The 18,865-nt window shown below is 39.6% G+C and overlaps 1 protein-coding gene across 1 annotated transcript in view; it reads left to right on the top strand.

Annotated features, from left to right (window-relative positions):
- Positions 1–2,083: 2,083 nt before the first annotated feature.
- Positions 2,084–18,865, top strand: part of FAM120B (family with sequence similarity 120B) — a 69,911-nt gene continuing 53,129 nt past the window's right edge. The window contains exons 1-5 of the mRNA XM_050895027.1: positions 2,084–2,331; positions 3,524–3,694; positions 4,177–5,222; positions 8,488–8,668; positions 14,805–14,900. Coding sequence (XP_050750984.1) covers positions 4,203–5,222; positions 8,488–8,668; positions 14,805–14,900 — 1,297 coding nt within the window. The 5' untranslated portion in view covers positions 2,084–2,331; positions 3,524–3,694; positions 4,177–4,202. The remainder of the gene's footprint in view (positions 2,332–3,523; positions 3,695–4,176; positions 5,223–8,487; positions 8,669–14,804; positions 14,901–18,865) is intronic.

Here is an 18,865-nt window from a genome sequence, read left to right as displayed (position 1 = left end):
CACTGGCAATAACATCTGATCTAATCCTCCCGTCGGCTCCCCCATGTCCCTCTTCCCCCCCCCCCCGAAAAGATGTGAAGTTATTCAGGTCCCCACCTGTTGCCGGCGGGGTGGAAGTGGGTCGCGCTCCCGGCACGCCTGCAGCCAGGCCGTTATCCTGGGCTGTGCGCGGGTGCGCCCGGGGAAACGGGGGCTCCCCTCCACTGGCAACTACCGAGCAAAGCAAAGCAAACTCGGCCCCCTCCCCGCTCCCGGCCGGGTCCCGCTAGAGCCGCCCGCCAGGCTGCCGTGGGCCGCTTTGTTTACCCAAGGCCAGCGCCGCTCAGCAGGCCGCGCAGCCAAGGGGCGACATAAATCTCCAGCGTAGGACTGGGGGGGGGGGTGGGGGGGTTCAAGCAATTTCCGTGCCTGACGCTTTCATCTCCCCCACGTCCCGTTCCCCCCCCCCCCCCCCCCGGCTAGATTTGTTCGGGGGCACAATGGCCCCTCCGGCCCCATTGTGGCCGTACAAAGCCGAGGGACACCAGGGCCGCGGGCGGGGACAGCCGCGGTTCAAACCAACCCGGCCCCCCGCCGCTGTCATGCGAAGGGGCCCGCTGCAGCCGGCGGTCCCCGGCAGGGCGGGCAGGGACGGCGCTACCGGCGGGCAGGGCAAGAGGCGGGCAGGGACGGGGACGGCGACAGCCCCGTCACCTCAGGCCCGGCCCGCCTCGGCCGCCGGGCGCACGCGCAGCTCCGCCCCCGCGGGAAGCGGAAGCACAGGCTCGGGTCAGTGCCGGGGTGCCGTTAGGAGGGGGTGGGCGGCCGTTTAACGGCCACGCTGCGCGGGGGCGGCGGCTTGTCGGGGGTGAGAGCGACTGGAGCCCCGGTTCTCGCTCGCAGCGTGGCCCGGGTGCCGCACGGTCTCCCGAGGGAGGGGCTCGGCCCTTCCGGGGCTGGACGCAGCGGCCCTCACACCTCGCCCGGTGCAGACCTCGGCTCTCCCCTCAGCGCCGGGCAGATACCGCCGGCCCCTCACCTGCCTGCCGGCGGCCTCCCGCTCTTGTGCCTCTAGGGCAGGCTCCGGCCCTTCAAGGCAGTGGGGGGCTGCGGGCCTGTCTGTGCGCTGCTGCGTGTCAGAAGTGGAGGACTTTGCTCCTCGTCCCTTGCGCTTGTGGGCCTCGGCTGGAGGGCTCTTGTGAGGGCTGGAGCGTTTATTGTGAATATTTCTGCTAACAACTCTTCGCAATGCTGCGAGTTACTATGGGCATAATAAAACTTGTATCGTGGTAGTTGCTTGCTGATGAGATGAAGTTTAGTGGTATCATCAGCTGTTGTAGGCGTTATCTCTGAATTTTTGTGTCTGTGTAAAACGGGGTGGGGGGAGGAATGTTTTTGATTATTTCAGTTTGCGCAGAAAACTTTCTTTTTCCCCTGCAGACTCGTGCATTTGATAGTAGTGCAGTTGAGATCCTATGGTAACCCAAGATCTCCATTTCGCACATGTAACATTAGAAATAAGCATCCAGGCTTAAACTATTCATCTGTTGCACAGAATGTGCACGTTTTCCACTCTTAGGAAACTTAGCATTACAAGATAAAACATTTTAGTCCTGATTCTGCCAGCTTTATTGAGGTGCCTCTGATGAAAGTACTTCTCAAGTCAGTAGATTTTACTTGTTCTCTTTTCTGCTACTGTGATGGATTAGACAGTGATTTCCGTAACATGACTGTTACTGTTTAGTAGTGAAACAGGATGGTTGACAGAATATAAACTCTTTATTTTTTATTATGCTTTCAGTTAATGTGTTTGATAGTAATATTAAAATGCTAGTAGTGGCCAAGGTGGTTGCTTATGTGTTTGAGTGTGAACTCGCTATTGATTAAGCTAAACTAGTACTGGTAATGGAATTTTTTCTGATAATCTCTGTATTGTAGACTTGCTTAAATTGTTAGGCAATAGGAGTGCCTCAAATACAGGTATGGGGAGGTGGGAAAATGTTTCATTCCATTTATTACAGTATAGCTAGTAAGTTGTTTACCACACTTCTTGTTCCAGGTGTGTAGCCACTACGGACAGAATCTGTACTGAATCATAACTAAAACTTGCTTGGACGCAATGCGTTTTGGCAAAAGTAAGACCTGCCATGGCATGCTGCGTCTGTGTAGTGACCTCAGATCATTTAGTCTGACCGTGTGTGTTAGTGATTGAAAGATGAAGACCTTCACACCCATTGCTAGGTCTCCGTGGAAAGTAATAAAAAATGATAATCTACCAGTGCTCAAACTGTTCGGAATCAAAGGTGCAGCTTTCCTGGAAAAGCAAATGGCTGGAGTCTTAAGGGCACCCAGGTAACACTGGAAGTAGCATCGTAGAGAGAGCAGTGCCCTATCTTGTATCTGTGTGCAGCAATGAAGCAGATTCATACACATTTATTTCTGATTTTATAACAATGAGGTCTACTGTATGCTCTCAGCTTTATTTTGTATGTATTTCATATTGCATTATATAAGGAAGAAATTTTTTACGATGAGAGTGGTGAAACACTGGCACAGGTTGCCCGAAGAGGTGGTAGATGCCCCATCCCTGGAAACATTCAAGGTCAGGTTGGACAGGGCTCTGAGCAACCTGATAGAGTTGAAGATGCCCTTGCTTACTGCAGGGGGCTTGGACTAGATGACCTTTAAAGGTCCCTTCCAACCCAAACCATTCTATGGTTAAAGAGGATGGTATTCAAAAACTGTATCTGGAGGGTATTAGATATTTAAACTCTGAGGACTCAGGAATACCTTTAAAAGCTGCCAATTCACAATACTTTTGTGAATTCAACTTCCTTTTTTTCTTTTTGTATACCGTAAGCATGTATATTGTAATGTAAAGCTCCTGAGACAGTCTGTAATTGAAATGTCAGAAATCAGCAGTGTGAAAACCAGGAAAAATGGTACCTGTTTAGTTAAAACATAGTGAATTTCTTCACTGTTTAACTGGGAAGGGGCTTGACTTTTGAGTAAAATCAAAATAAAAACAGAACAGATTTTCTGAGAATAAAGAAGAAAAAGCTTGATGGAGCTTGTTACCTCCATTTTTGATTGCAAGGTCCTTTAAAATAAAATGGTGCTGTGGTAGAGGAAGTTGATGCTGTAGTAGAGGAAAGAGCACATCTATTGCAGAGGCTGTGCCAAACTTCTTTGCATTGAGACTTCTAGAAATAAAAATGGAGGTCATCAGTGGTTTTAATTTTGTCCCACAACTCTGTCTCTACGGAACATGTAAATTGATTCATTTGGCACGCTATTAAGTTCTGCCACAGAATTTGGAGACTCTCTTCTTCAATCTTTTGGTATTTCTGAAACTGAAAATAGGCTTATTCCATTTTTAATTATTTAATTTCTAGCTAATGTTTGCATGTGTGTCTTTTAAAATAGATTGGTTCAAAATTGCTGTGCATGTTAGAAATCCCGTTTAATATATTAACTTCACCATTAATGATAGTCAGATTTGTAGATTCACAAAATATAGGTAAACCTCTAATTCTTTAAACAGGTCTTGAAAATTATGTCTTCAAATGACAGCATGGTAAAATGGATTGAATTTCTGATAAAGCAGAACTGATACTACCAAAACTGTTGCAGAAGTAGAGGTATTGCAGCTGATGCCGTATCAATGGACTACTCTATAAACTCAGATGGTAACCGAGCCATTTGTACAGTCAAGGTACAAGACTGATTTCCAAAGTTATTCAGTATTTTTTTCCCCTGACTTCAATTAAAGATGTTCATATACTTTTAGTGTGAAAATCAAGCCATTAGTTCCTGTGTTGTACACTGTCAGCTAAGATGTTATAAAGCTTTTAATTACATCTATACTTGTTTTCTAGCAATGCGTACTTTTCTATATTTTACGCTATTAATCTGAAATTTTTAAAGTCTTATTTATGAAAACCTTTTGATATTTACAGTTTTCACTGATATAAAAAGCAGAAGTGAAAGGCAAAGTGAATGGGCACTTACGTCCAGTTTGTTGATGGGAAGAAAACTGGTTCAAACTGTTTAAAGGCCAGGACAACACAACAAGCTATCAGCAAAAGCAGGAAACTTGACTGTTCAGTTTCCAAGCTGCTTTTCTTTGATTGTAGAATTTCACTGCATTTCTCAGTATTGCATTTTTGAATGTCGTTTTTATTTTTCTTCTTTCAGACTGCTGTGAGCTTCAGAGATCAGCCATGGGCATTAAAGGTTTGCAGGGATTTGTGGCAAGAGTTTGCCCTGATGCCTGCAGAACGGTGGATCTGAGAGAGATGGCAGAAGAACATCGCATCGATCATCCTGATTTCCCGCCTGTTATCGTAGTAGATGCCATGAGTTGTGTTAGATACTGGTACACACCAGAATCCTGGGTGTGCGGTGGCCAGTGGCGGGAGTACCTTGCCAGTCTAGAGGATTTTATTAAAGCTTTTATGGCAGCTGGTATCAAGTTGGTGTTTTACTTTGATGGAGTGGTAGAAGAGAAAAAGAGAGATGAGTGGATCAAACGGAGGTTGCAGAATAACAAGGAAATAGCCAGAATATTTCAGTTTATCAAGACTCATAAGAAACAACCAGGGAGAGGAATGTTCGTTGTTCCTTCAGCTTTGCCTACTTTTACACGTTTTGCCCTGAAGTCGCTTGGTCAAAAAACAGTATGCACATTGCAAGAAGCAGACTTTGAGGTGGCTGCGTATGGTTTGCAACATAACTGCATAGGAATTCTCGGGCAAGATAGTGACTACCTCATCTATAATACATGCCCCTACTTTTCCATTGAGAAGCTCCGTTTGGACAGGCTGATCACTGTTATGTACTCTCGAGAAGATCTTTGCCGTGCATTGGGTCTTAGTTTGACACACCTCCCTCTCTTTGCTTGCCTGCTTGGTAATGATGTTGTTCCAGAAAGCTTGTTGGAAGGCTTTTGGCATAAATGTTTAGTCACCAGTCCCCACAAGAATAACAGCTACAATAGAAGAACAAACATACTTCTAGCTGTAGCAAATTACATCTCAAAAGTTCCATGCTCGTACAGCAGCCTGAAACACTTGGAAGAGATGCTACCTTTGGGATCAGACAAGACATTACTTCACAGAGGAGTGGAGTCCTATCTTTTACCCGGGCAGCAGTCTCCATGGATTCCTCCCAACGTAACAAATTGTGAAATGTTCTCCCTTCAACCACAGAGCGCCATGTGTCAAGATAAAGAAATCTTCCAGGTACCTTGTTTTTTAAAGGTTAATGGTCACTTTATTGCCACGACTGGAAGTGGTAACGAGTACACCGAACCCCTTGATTTAAATTTGCTTGAGCAAAATCTTTTGTCTGTTAAGTACAGCCATGGTTAGGACTGTTACATGCATCACGATGAGGGCAGAAGCAGCACATTTAATTAAAAGTGGTTCCTCTCTTTTTGAAGCGTCAAGCAGGTCAAATAATGGGGAGCAGCTCCTGTATAGGCCTATAGCTGGGCATAGAGATGTACTTCCCATGTATTGCATGATGTAATGACTTGCTTTTTGCTTTGAGGACCCACAGGTCAGCTACAGAAGGTTCGTGGTCTGCTTGGCTGTGCCTGGCACATGCAGTCAAGGTACCAAAGGGAGCTGTGCTAAGAATGCAGAAGTTGAAATTGCTCTTGTGGAGGAGATGTGGAAACTTCCTATAAATCTATATTTCATGATTTTTGGATCAGGTTAATTATCCTTCAGATTCATTGTCCCTGAATGAACCAAAAGTACTTAGAGTGGCTTGTTAATCCTTAAAGGGCAGGGCTGCACTAGCAAGTTTCTCTTATGGCTTCCCACATGGGCAGAGATGCACTGGTGTTGGGGTGAGAAATGGTACGTCAGACTGGGTCACTCTGAGAGACTGGATATATTAGCTAGGCTAGTAGAAACGGAGCTACCTTGCATCAGAGTTTATGCAATAGTAGTAAGTCTAGAGTACAATTCTGTAAATTCATGGCAATTAAGATACCATATTGAGATTTAATTAAAAAAAAATCTATACGAGGTAGTGTATTTTAGACCCTATGTTAGCCATCTGTTACTGCCTATTTTGTTAGGTACCTATAGACTTCAAATGGAGACCCCCTTTTTTTTTTGTCTCTCTTACTTATCTTGACCATTTTCTTTAAAACTATTTTTCTGTTTCCTCATATTACTCTAAAGTAATCCTATCATTTACATTTTCCTTTTCTAAAAAGACTCTAAAACATTTTAAAACTGCATTATAACCTATGCAATGCACATTTCAGCTAAACTGCAGATATATTTGGGGTTTTTTATTAACCACGCATAGATACAATACATATCACTTTTGATTATAGTAGCTAAATAGAAGACATAATTTAAAAAAAACAAACAACGTTACATCCTAATAAAGTGTTGAAAAATACTGTTTATGCTTAAAGTGCAAGGCAAAATTGGCCAGAATGTAATTATCTAGGTTGGATTATGGCCAGGACAATAGTGGTAATATCCTTACTCCTCAAGAGAATGTACCATGCGGTCTTCATGACAAGTGGTCATTATTTCTTGGCTTGATCTTTCATTTGAAGAGTTGCAGTTCTCTAGCGTCATGCTGAGCTATTACTGTAATAAAATAATAATGTTTAGAAACTCCATTGAAGAATGCCTCACTGTTGCTGCATAAATCCTATGTTAAGCCAGTCCCTGGGCCAAGGAAATTACAGTCAAAGATGTAGACATGTTAACTTGTCTTTTGTTTTTGTTACAGGTGTTTAAGTATTTGTATATGTAATGTGTGTGCTTTGCTTTGTATTTTGAAACCCATATGTAGTTCTGCTTACCTTGCACATAATCTGAACTGCATGTAAATGACATACACAGCTCAGTTCCAACCTTGAGGACATAGCCTCATGTTGCTGCTTCTCTCAGAAAAGAGCATAACTTTCTAGCTGACTGTAGGCGTAAATCAGAAATATTTTTCAAGATACAGCATTGAATACAGCAATGCTTTTGAAATCAGCTTGTATTTTTTTCAGTACATGAGGATGTGTAGATTATTGGCAAATTGCAAGAAACCAGTATTTTCAAATGATCTCGTATCTGTGACAGTGGTTTGTATGAAATAGTTCAATGCTTCATTCAAATCTTGCTTAGAAATACTTAGCTCTTTGTTTTTGTTTTATACAAAAGTAGATTTGGGGGATTACATTGTTTATGTATATTAGGAATACTGAAGTATTTCTTCCAGGGCAACCATTAATTTATTGCTATAAGGAAATGCTGTGTTGATTGGCATTGTACACAGAAGCCTATCATTGATTTTATGTTCATGTGAGAATTTCTTCTGAAAGTATGACATTTCAGTAGAATTAGTTTTGATCAGTAATGACCCAATGATCGACTGCAGCTTTGACCTGCTGAGTTTCCAGGTTGGCAGATACTGGAATTCTGCAGAAATGGTGAATTTGGCTCTGGCCAGTGGTCTGGTAATTCCCAGTGAAGGAGGCTGAGATAGCTGCACGGATGGCACAACCCGAATAATACAGATAGCGTGACACATGTAAGGAAAGCAGAGCAGAGAAACTTCAGTACCTGCTCATGATACAGCATGGATCTAGGAGAATTTATTAATGGCACCCCATGGAACTAATTGGCTCCGCTCAGCTGTTTGAACACCCCCATAGTTTTGGTCTGAGGTTGTGAAGTAGAAAGTCTGTCTGGCTCTGCACTTGGCCGGTCCAGGTTACAAGTGTTACTGGTTGAAATTGTGTGCTGCCTGAGAGCAGCTTTGTTGCTTCTGCATCTAAGCTGCTCCAGACCAGCAGTCCCTGTTGGTACTGAGGCTGCTTGTAGCCAGCTGCTGTAGCCAGATGTATCTGCACCCAGTGCGTGGTTAATATGCAGCCTGGGTGATGTTGTGATTCTGCTTTTCAGCAACAGCCTGCAAACCTGGTTTTCCTCACTAGAGTAGATTATGTTTCTTTTCTTGGGGAAGAGCTATTGCAATGTAAAAGTGTGATGAAGTTAAGTATTCTAATTTCGCCACAATATAAACTATGCAAAGTGAGCTCAGGAAAGAAATGGAACTGTCTGATGTAGCTCATCTTGCAATAAAATCAAAAGTTTGGGTTTTGTCATGCCTTAACTCACTATTTCAAGAGGGAAGATACGTTTTCAGGTGACTGAAGGAGGGCAGCTCATTTTTCTATGTCTGAATTCAGAATTCATTTTAAGAATAATTACTGTCTAAAAAACTGTCATTAAAAACCCCAAGTTTTAAGAATTCAAGGAGGGGCTGAGAAAGGCAATGATGGATTTCCTGGGGATTCCTGTCCACAGAAAGATAGATGTCTGAAAGTATACTATACTGGTGTTATTTGAAAAAGCACTTGTTCCCTCCCTGGCCATTCCCTCCATTTCCACTGATAGAGAGAACAGTGAGTATGTTTTGTTACTTTTTGATCCTTCTTCATTTTGGAGATAATGCCTTCTTCCTTCTTTGAACAAACAGTTAGCTAAAGAACAGCATATCCAATCTGAAAATTATACAATCTTCAATATCCTGAGTAATGGAGAGATTGAGTGCAGCAACTCTTTGGAAGATGAATGTGATACAGAGATTCCTGGACAGGCACTTATCTACCGCCCTGCTCGTCAGCATATTTATTCTGTCTTGTTGGAATCTGGAAAAGGTAAGGATTAAACTACTTACACCATTATTCAAGTATACTTTCAATTTTGAAATACGAAATCTTGAATTCATTGTTTCAGTGGCTACATCAGCATGGCATTTAGGATAAAAACTGTGGGCAGCTGAAGTGTACTTCTTAAGGAATCAAGAGAAAATGTGACAATGAAATTGCAGTTTTTCTACATGCTGTTCAATTTCAGTGCTTTTAAAGAGATTTTTAAAAATTGGGTTTTTTTTCCTTGTTAAATGGGAAGTTGTGAAAGTTGTTAAGGATCAAAAGATCAAGCAAAACAATGACATTTAGAAGATTTTAAAAGTTTGAGAGGATTTGAAACCTTATGTTGCTTTGATAAGTGTAGCTCCTGATAAATTAGTGAGTTGTAATACACTTCTGCAAAACAGTAATGCACTGTTACAGTTTTATCTTCTGTTGATTTTAAGTCTGCAATTTTAAGAACAGTGGATAGTCAAATATAGTTACTGTAGTAATACAAATGCAAGTGGTCATGCCAGTGATTATTAGTTCTTTCATCAAAGTGCAAGAAAATATGATTTCTTTATCCAGTGGTGTAAACAGATTTTGTAGCAGGTATATATATATCTGTGCTTCCATTCTTCTGCTTTAAGACAGAGAATTCTTTATTCACATCCTTGGACAGATTTTATGTTCTTAAGTTTTCTATTAGTTAAATGTTATCTTTACAGTGTCTTTTAGGCAGTGAGTTGAAAATTAAAAATGTACTGAACTTTTATTCTTTTTAATATGTTGATTTCTCCTTGGTAATCACTTTATATTTTATTGATGAAAGTGCACTGCCATCAAACCTAATATTTAAACTATGTGCTTAGAAAGGCACAGAAAGGTAATTAAGTACTTGACTTCCTTCAGCAACTAGAGGTTAAAGTTGTGCCATAATAGGAAAAAAAAATAGGAAAAACTGAATCAGAGTTTACATAGTAATTTGGAGAGAGTAACAAAAATCTCAGCAGTCATCATGCACATCTGTCATTTTTCATTTTTCGGCCTACTGCCTCTAAATTTTGTAGACAATTATAACTTGGTTGGGTTTTGTTTATTCCTTTAAGCAGCAGGATATTCATTGATGTTTTCAGAAACACCCAGACCAAAACTTCTAATTAACAATTGTTGCTGCAAGATGGCAGGGTAGCAGGCAGATTTGCATTTGTGTTACAGTGGTTTTAGTACTCAGATGAAGAAGATTAGAATTGAAATACAGAAACATTAATTTAGAATCTTATTGAAAATGAAATTTGAACATGAAAGAGGCCTTCTTTTAAGAAAGTGATTTTAGAATAAAACCATAGATAACATGTATTATTTGTTCTCGGTTCATGCTTCAAATTCCAGAGATAATTTTCTAAAGTAAATCATAGTGCACCTAACCCTTCCAGAAAAGTAGGTAGAGTGTGTCTGCATGCGCACCCCTATTAAATCTGCATTTTTAGTGCATCTGTTGACCTCTAACTGCTTTAACCATGTCACTTCCTAGTAGTTCATGGGTTGGTTTTTTTATTCCAGTGTATAGTTGCTTCTAAGTCAAGAGTGTAGATCATTAATCAGAGTCTGTATGGGAATTCATAAGTAAATGTAAGCATTATTTTTTATGAATTTGCTGCTAGACCTACAAGGAAGTTTTGTTCTTTACAAAGTACAATCCTTTGCCAGTTTCCTTCAGATGAGGTCAAGTTGATTGGTTTTTGTAATTCAATGAGGGGTAGGATGGGAAGAAGTAACCTACACTGCATGTAGGTTGTAGTGTAATGTAGAATTACTTTGGATTAGCATTAAAAAGGAGCTTATTGGAAGGAGTCAACCAATTAAATTAGTCCATGTGGAGTCTGCTGCCATTGTGATACAGTTGCTGATGTCGCTCCTTTGAAGATAACTTGGCTAACTCTACACTGTTCCAGTTTGCAGTGGAGATATATGTGTTAGAGATCCTCTTTTTTATTCCTTAAGATCCCTCAATTACAAGATTCCTGTGTTGGAAACTGACCTCTTTGAAGTTTGCAAATCTGCTTATTTACTGTTAAATAGGGATAGCAAAGCAGCCAACATTTAGTAAAAGCAGCCATTACAGTTTTAGTAAGAACAGGTTAACAATAACGTAAACTGTTTCCTCTACCCTGAAACAAGAAACTGTTAGTTTTGATGTCTAGGTTGAGATTTCCAAGGGTGCCTGAGAGACCCAAGAATCCATAGGAGCTGGGTGTTGTCATATCCTTTGAAATCACCCACCTAGACCATGCCACTTTGCCTGAAGCTATAGTGTGATAAGCGTTTCTTTTGCTGTCAGTGCCAGTTTAAGTAACTCTCTTGCACAGCCACTCATTTCAGTCCCTGTGCAACCTTTCAGTTGTGCTGGTGCAGCTGTTTGTGTAGCTGCATGGTGGCCTAGTTTGAGCAACTGAAAATAGCCCCTCTCTCTCTCCCCTCCTTTTCTTGCAGTCAGGTAGCTGACCTGGTTCTGTTTCCCCATCTGACTCTTTGTGTAGCCACAAACAGCTGTGGTGAAACAGCCTGAGGGAGTGGCAGGGAGTGGGAGCGAGCAAATCAGTGGTCACCTGTAAAAGCAGTGCTGCTGAAAGAATTGCTCATGAAGCTATGCCTCTGGTATAGTTTGGTATATGGTAAACATGTGCGTACCTTTACTCATGGAAATGTTGCTAGAATCACAGCCTTATTTTTGAACCTACAAAAATAAATAGGGGGTTGATGGTGATCCTGATAACATGGCATTTGTTGCCTGTGTATTTTAAAAGTATCTTTATAATTAATTGAGCTATTTCTGATCATTACGTGGAATATTGCATATAGGGATATATAAATTGTCAACTTTTAGCATCTTTCCTAGAAAAACAGTACTATTGGAAAAATTCAAGAAGGAGGGGAAAATATCAGTAAATAATGCACCTTGATAGGCCAGCCAAGCTCTTTCTTTTGTGTGTGAAGAGTTCAGAACAAAGCCGGCAGGTTTTGGCACTAGTGCAGTCCATGGAAATACCTGCACCTGCGTGACTGTTGCCAATTAGGAGGTTATGTAATGTAGCCTAAGCCCGTGGCCAGCTCCTGGAAGTCCTGGCATCACTCCCAGTTCTAACATTAGCAGGCCAGACTGACCCTCGCTTTGACACTGTCAAAAACAGTCCGTTAGCAGAATTTTTGCCAGTTATCACCAGTGACCACTCAAGAGGGCTGGCATTGTTGCAGGTGTAGAGGAGCACACATAACAGCGTTTCCAATTGTCTTGTGTTTTGGTGTTTTGCACATAGGTGAAATTTTCCTTAGGCTGCCTAAGCGGTGCTTCTACAGGTCATTCAGAATCTATTTAAACAAAGGAATTGCTATTTTTTTAATTTCACTGGTGATATTCTGTATGTGCATTGTGGGGAAAAAAGTTTGAAAAATTACTATTTTTTTCTCAGAGGTATTTCCATGCAGAGAGGGTTGGCATTTAGTAATCATGTCTCCATGTTGTTCTTGGTATGTTAATGTGCTGTCAGTTTGCCGGACCTTGGTTTCAGCTATATTTATTTGGCTACTTATGTGAACAGTAATATACTTTTGTTACTAATGGACTATAATATTGAAAAGCACTCAGCTGATGTGGTGCTACGTCCTGTACCAACATTCACATACATTAGAAGAACAAAACTAGAAGTTTCCTAGTGAATTCTCTTATTACTGTGCTTGAGCTCGGCGGGTGATGTAAAAATAGTATTTCACTAGCATTTGGAATCGAGAGATGTTTTGATAAGTTTTTCTGGGAGTTGTGGAACTCATAAAGAGTGACTCTCCCCACCAGCTTCCCCTCAGCACAGCTTTTATATTTCCACGCTTCTTCCTAGCATCCTCTTAACTTCTCCCCATGTCCCTGACAACTCCCTCCTGCAATATATGGTGTGTTCTCAAGTATGTTCCCTATTGCCTCCTGCTCTCCCAAATCCCATCTACCTTTTTATTCAGCTCTAGCTCTTCCATAGCTACTTGTGTATTGATTTGCCATCCAGTGCGTTCGGATACAACAGTTAACTTGACTTTCCTGCCTTTCTTTCAGTTGGTGCCCTGATAGGATCCCTCTGTCAGCTGAGTCACCAGTTTCACAAAATGTTTAGGAATTTAATACATTTGAAATCTCTTCTCTGTCAGATTTAGTTGAAACAGTGCATCCATGAATTAATTATAAGACAGATGTCCTAATTGTGCTACGTTTGCTTCCTTAAGCTAGGCTAAAATTTGGGAGGCTGAGCGAGCTGAATAGATTGAATAAAGCAGAGTAATTTACATAATAAATCTTAAAACAGAATGCTAAAACATCAGAATGTTTCTGAAAGTGACTTTGGGATATTAAATTGGAGGGTTTTGTTCATGAAATAGCATTATCATAGGCAATGATTTGTAATCAAGATGTGAGACTATTCAGCTACTGGAACGTGCAGTTTAAGGCTTTTTTTTTTTCGCCAGTGTAGGCATTTTTCATTTTATTGTTAATGTCATCAGTTTTTGAACAGTGAAGCATGGCAAGCCAGGTGTAATGCTGTCCCTCGTAGTCCAGCTGTTGGTTCTTCAGTCCCTCACCTTTATTGGGAGTTTGTGCTGCAGGTCCATGGGTAAGTAAGGAAGAAGAAGCAGGGCTGTAAAACAGATTTTGTCGTGTTCTTTTCCCCCTCTTACCCCTGACACTAGAACTCCATCTGAGGAATTTCTGCCCTTGCACCATAGCACACTACCCATTCATTCATGCCAACAGTCATTTGCAGCATTGAGCTATGAACGAGATCAGGAAATTAATGTGACCAGACTTTTTGGGGTGGTGGAGGGAAGGGAAGGGGAGTGTTAGAGAGATTTGTTTGGTTTGTTTTCAGCTAGGTGAAGTTTTTGATTAGGGTTCATAATGTGGCATCAGAAATACTTGTGCAGTAAAGTGCAGGGTGATCGGAATTAGTGATAAAAGGCAGGAGTTTTTAAGAACAGTGGCTTCAGCACTGGGTGAGAGCTGGAAGGAATTAGAGATGCAGTTCTGTGAATCTGGAAAGGGACAAGGGAAGGGGAAAAAAAAAAAAGCTTTGAGATTTGCCTGGAAAAGATTTGAAAACACTATTCCAAGTGCCGAGGACTAGCTAAATCTGTTTACTTCATACTGTTTACCAGACTACAGACAGTGGAAATTTAGGGCACTATGACATAGGTACCATAAGCAAAGTCTGGACAGAATGCAGAAGTACCATTTATAACAATGATAATGATTCTAGGGGTTTTTTTATGAAGACTTGCATTGGAATGATTATGAGCTGACTATTGGAAATTGCATAGACTGCATTTCAAAAATTCTTAAATGCTTCAGTTTTTTCTGAGGGTGTTTTCATTTGTTTTGGTTTTGTTTTTTTTTTAAAGCATCAAGTAGTTAGATGCATAACTCGAGTAGTGAAATTTTTAATTTAAGAGGCACCCTACTCTTACTGGGGGGCAGGGCAGAGCTGAGGTTAGCGGGTAGGAAGCCACTTGAGCTATTATGCATAAACAATCCCTTTATACTAGATAAAAGGTCTGGAACAATGGGCTGTAAAAGCTCTGCATCTGATGGTAGGATGACTCCATTGCTGTCAGCTTTCAAATAGCCATCAAGGCCTCCTTATAAAGATTTTGTCTCAAACCCTGACACAGGAAATGTCAGGGCAAGTTGGGAGGAGAATCATATTAAGGACTGCCTGCATATGTGGCAGTGTGACAGCCCTGAGAAACTGAGGTAGCTCATGTAGGTCCCTAAGCTATGCCAGATGCTTCCCCAGCTTCCTGAACTGCCTTGAAATGGGAAGGCCTAAAATTGGCTGAAAGCTGTTTTAGAATGCTTTGCACAGACTCTTGCACTTACATTTTTGGCTGCAGTTCCCAACTCCAGGCTCATGTTTATAGTACACAATTCAAACTCTCTTCATTTGTTCTGATGATTTGTCATGAAGATACTAAAACTAATTTTTCTTGGTTTGTTTTTAAAGAAGCTGAGCAAACAAGTCATTATGAAGTGCCTTCTATTACTTTAGAATCCTGATCACCAACTTTTACACTAGTGTCGATACTTGCATTTGACTTACTGATCCAATTCTGTCTTTTTTAGATGGAGCCTATCCTGTGGTAAAAGAGTGGTTTGTCTATTTTGGAAATCCTCTCCAGCAGCCGGAGCTGATACAACCTGTACAACCTTCTATTCCAGGTAGAATAAAAATGTGTTTAAATCTGAACTGAAATAATGACATCACTAAAGTCAGGTTAGACAATCCATCATCACATGTTTGATATGGAATCCAAAATGACTGTGGAGAACAAGGAGCTAAAGTAGAAATGCTGCATGCCTGTAATTGCTTTTAATTACCCTGTGTAATTATAATAGGATTCAGCTTTGAGCTACATGTTATTACTATGTCTTGTTAAACCCAGTGCTAATTCAAACATCAGTTCTAAAATGCAAACGATTTCTTAGAGGTTCTAAATACTGCTCTGAGGCCAGGATAAGTGGTGTGTAGGGCCATATTAAAATCCTTCTATTAAGCTGTTTGAGAGAATGTGTTAATGAGACTGGCGGAGAATATAAATAAGGGTCATTTTTAGATCACCTGTGACAACCCAAAAAGAGAATCCAGCTTTCAATAAAAAAATAATTAAGCTATCTGTTTCTGTGAAGCTGTTTCTACTGTCTTAAGCGTCAAGTGGTTTGTGTGTTTTTATCTTCTTTCCTTTGGTAAAGGACACATTCATGAACACTCTTGGTGAAATTAGTGTTATGAGGAACGTGTTACATTTACGAGGAAGTATCATACACTTTAGAGAAAAGATTGGGCACTGTATATCACGCCCATCTCTTTATCACTAAATTGTATCATGCAATAGAAGTTTAGGATAGGAAGTAAACAGTACTGTATCAATTTTGTTATTTCAGAGGGAAAATCTAATCGTTCATTTGTCCATGCTATTGTAGTCATAACCCCTCTATCTTTACTCTCACAGCTTGCTCTCTCTGTCTGGTCGTCTGCTATCATGTGGATCAGGAGCTCAGAGGTTTTTTTAGTCTTTCATATGAAATGAATTAGTTCCATTGATATACAATATCATTGATACCTTGTTAAGAAAAATTATCTACTCAGCTTTTTGAGAGTAACACCAGCGCTTCTTCCCTCAGTACCCAGCGCTTTCTGTAGCAGTCCTTGTTCTGATCTGGTCTAAATCCTGATTCAGAAGAAGTTGAAATGCATGCACTTTTTTTTTGGTTGTTTTTTGTTAGTTAGGGATTGCTTTAGAACCTAGTTGTTTTTAATTTTCTAGGTAAATTTTCTTTTAAAGTATCCTAAGATTGTATGTTTATCTTCATATTTGAAACTCATATATTTAATGAGAGTCTTCAAATTCAAGGATGAAGGAAAAACAGTTGCTCTTTAGATATCAGCCTTTTCAAAATCCTTTTGAGAGGAACTGTTTGGAAAGAAATGAGTTATATAGACAAAGTCCAAACAAGGTTTCATTTAATATACAGTAGTTTCACTGTCCAGTACCCCTGATACAATATTAGGAGAGTGATTATCTAATTGACTTGATGATAGAATGAAATTGCTGTGAAATTTTCCAAATGGATATGAATATACAGGGTAAAAATTGATCGGTCTGTCCTGTACAACTGTTTTATTTCAGCATACAATGGTCTGGGAACATGCATTTGTAAAACAAGCAAACAAAACTCAATGAAGTATAAACCATACCTATGTAGTTACATTTCAGTTTGCATGGCAAATATACTGTATTTACTGTTGTGAAATTTTCCTTCCCAGATAGTATAGTACCTTCCTCCCTTTCTGGAGAGGAATCCACTTAATCTCATGTACTCTGGTTCTACTGCTCTGCAAACATGCTACACATAGAACCCACCTTCATGTTGACAATAAACAGGATTTAAAATCACTGTGTTTGTTTGTTTATAGCAACCACATAAGAGGAGTTTATAAAACAGCATCTTCTCAGCCATAATCCTTACTAACTCAGTAATGAAAGGCTGTTCAAGCAGACTATTAAAAAAGGGGAGTAGGACTTCTAGTGTTTATTTTTAGTGCTCTGTTGTCATTCCTTCAGCGAACAAATATTTTTCTAAAATTTTTGCAGTCCATATTTGTATGCCTTACATTCGCTCATGCATCTTTTATTTTCCACAGCATGACTTTCTAATTCACCAAATAAGGTTCTCAACAGCGCATCACGTTTTTCAGACAGGGATCATATTTAGAGCTAAATTTAAAGAAGTTGTTGTAGGAAGTTAGAGTTCAAAGCTGTCAGTCAAGATCAGGTTACTCAAAAAGAGAAAAAACCTTACCAGAAACTATTTGAAAAATCCCAGGTGCAATTAATCTGGGAAGGTTCTTTGTTTTATCTTTTTTGGAAAAAATTATAACCTCATCATCACAACTACTTTAGAAGTATACTGAGAATATATGGGAAATCCTGACTATGGAATTTGATTTAGATTAAAAAGTCTGAAGAAAGAATATTTGATATAAATTTTGAACTGTAATGCACATAACCATAAATATTTTAGATTTCTCATTGATCTTAAAAAAAAAAAGTAGAATTCCCACTGATTTTTTGTGTGTGTATAAAACAGCACAGCTGTCTTGTATCTGAAAAGCTTGCACATGATAGATTGAATGTTAGCTTTTTTTTAAAACAAAATATCAAATCCTAAAGGCTATAAGATGACAGATTAAAATATATTTAAAATATAGTGTGTATTATGTGTATGTATTTTTCTTGAGAGACAGTCTTCTGAATTAGCATCTGCACTTGCTTGCATTCTCTGTCTCTCTTTCTCCCTTCTGGAATGTTTCCTTTCAGTTGAATGAATGTGATCATGATGTTTCCCACACATTGACAGAGCAGCACTTAAATTGATAAAAAATGTCTCTGAGAAATGAATTTTGTTAGAAGATCTGTGATCCAAGAAAATACTGTTTAACATCCATATCTTGTGAACATAGCAGATCTATTTGATATGTGTGCAGTTTATATGGAACAGAGGAAGTTTTAAAGTTTCTACTGGAAATGTATGGATTCTGCTTTTCATTTTATTTCTGAAAAATGTGTAGGATATTGTAGCTTCATACCACAGGAGTTTGGCTGTACTTTCAGTGTTCTAATCATTGCATCTTACAGGAATATGTCATGAATATGCTTATGTTCAAAATGCTGTCTCTGGAATGCTTCTTTAATGGTCAGATTTAAGTGGCGTTTGGGTTTATGGCATCTTTAAAATTGGCCACAGTTGTTGACAAGTTAATGTTGAGTGTTCCTAGCAAGTACGTTTTTATAAACTTATTTATATTGCTTGGTATTTACATGAGCATGTAAAATGAAGTGTTAAAGTTCTATTACTGGTGTTATAAAATGAAATTTCAGTAGTCATTACTTCAGATATACATGAACAGTTAATATTATACATTTATATCTGTATACACAATGATGACATGTTTTAAGTTGGTATAAATGTGAGGATCACCTTTGTATAAGCCTTGAGTCCAACGATATCATAGTATTAATGCATTCCACAACTTTTGCATGCATTGCATATTCATAAATCAGTTATTGAAGTTCAAACAAATGAAATAAATATTTATGTATTCCCTTGAAGTGCTCTTGTTTATCATGATGCTTTCTATATGACAATGTCTTTAAATGTGTGATTGAAAAGGAAAAAGGAAAAAAAGAATTCAATCAATGCTTTTTCTCTTAACTTGTTGGTTGTCCATTTTTGTGTTTAGGCAAGTATTACCTCTTGACCTCCGTGAAGGTCTTTGTGATGCTCCTCTTAGAGTTCCCAAGGACTACAGTTCACGTAGTACTGAATACGGTTTTCACACAGTTTTGTGCACGTTGGGAATAACTATAAACATATGCAGTGTTTGAGTATCTCTCTGTAGTTCGTAGGAACTTGGGGTTCCTACGACCCCAGTAGGATAGACAATTTTCTCATGACTAATCTTTACAGTAAAGATATGTCACACATATATATATATATATGTATGTTTTGTTCTGTTTCCCTTTTGTTACTCAGTTTTCGGGTTTTTTTAAGGTTAATTTGGTAAATATTTAGATGTGTTCAGAAAGTAAAATATTTCTCCTCCCTATCAAAGTAAATTGCTC

The sequence above is a fragment of the Gymnogyps californianus genome, chromosome 3 (assembly GCF_018139145.2).
Source record: "Gymnogyps californianus isolate 813 chromosome 3, ASM1813914v2, whole genome shotgun sequence".
Taxonomy (NCBI): Eukaryota; Metazoa; Chordata; class Aves; order Accipitriformes; family Cathartidae; genus Gymnogyps; species Gymnogyps californianus.
Note: the sequence above shows the minus strand (reverse complement) of the source record. Positions and strands in the feature narration are given on the sequence as shown.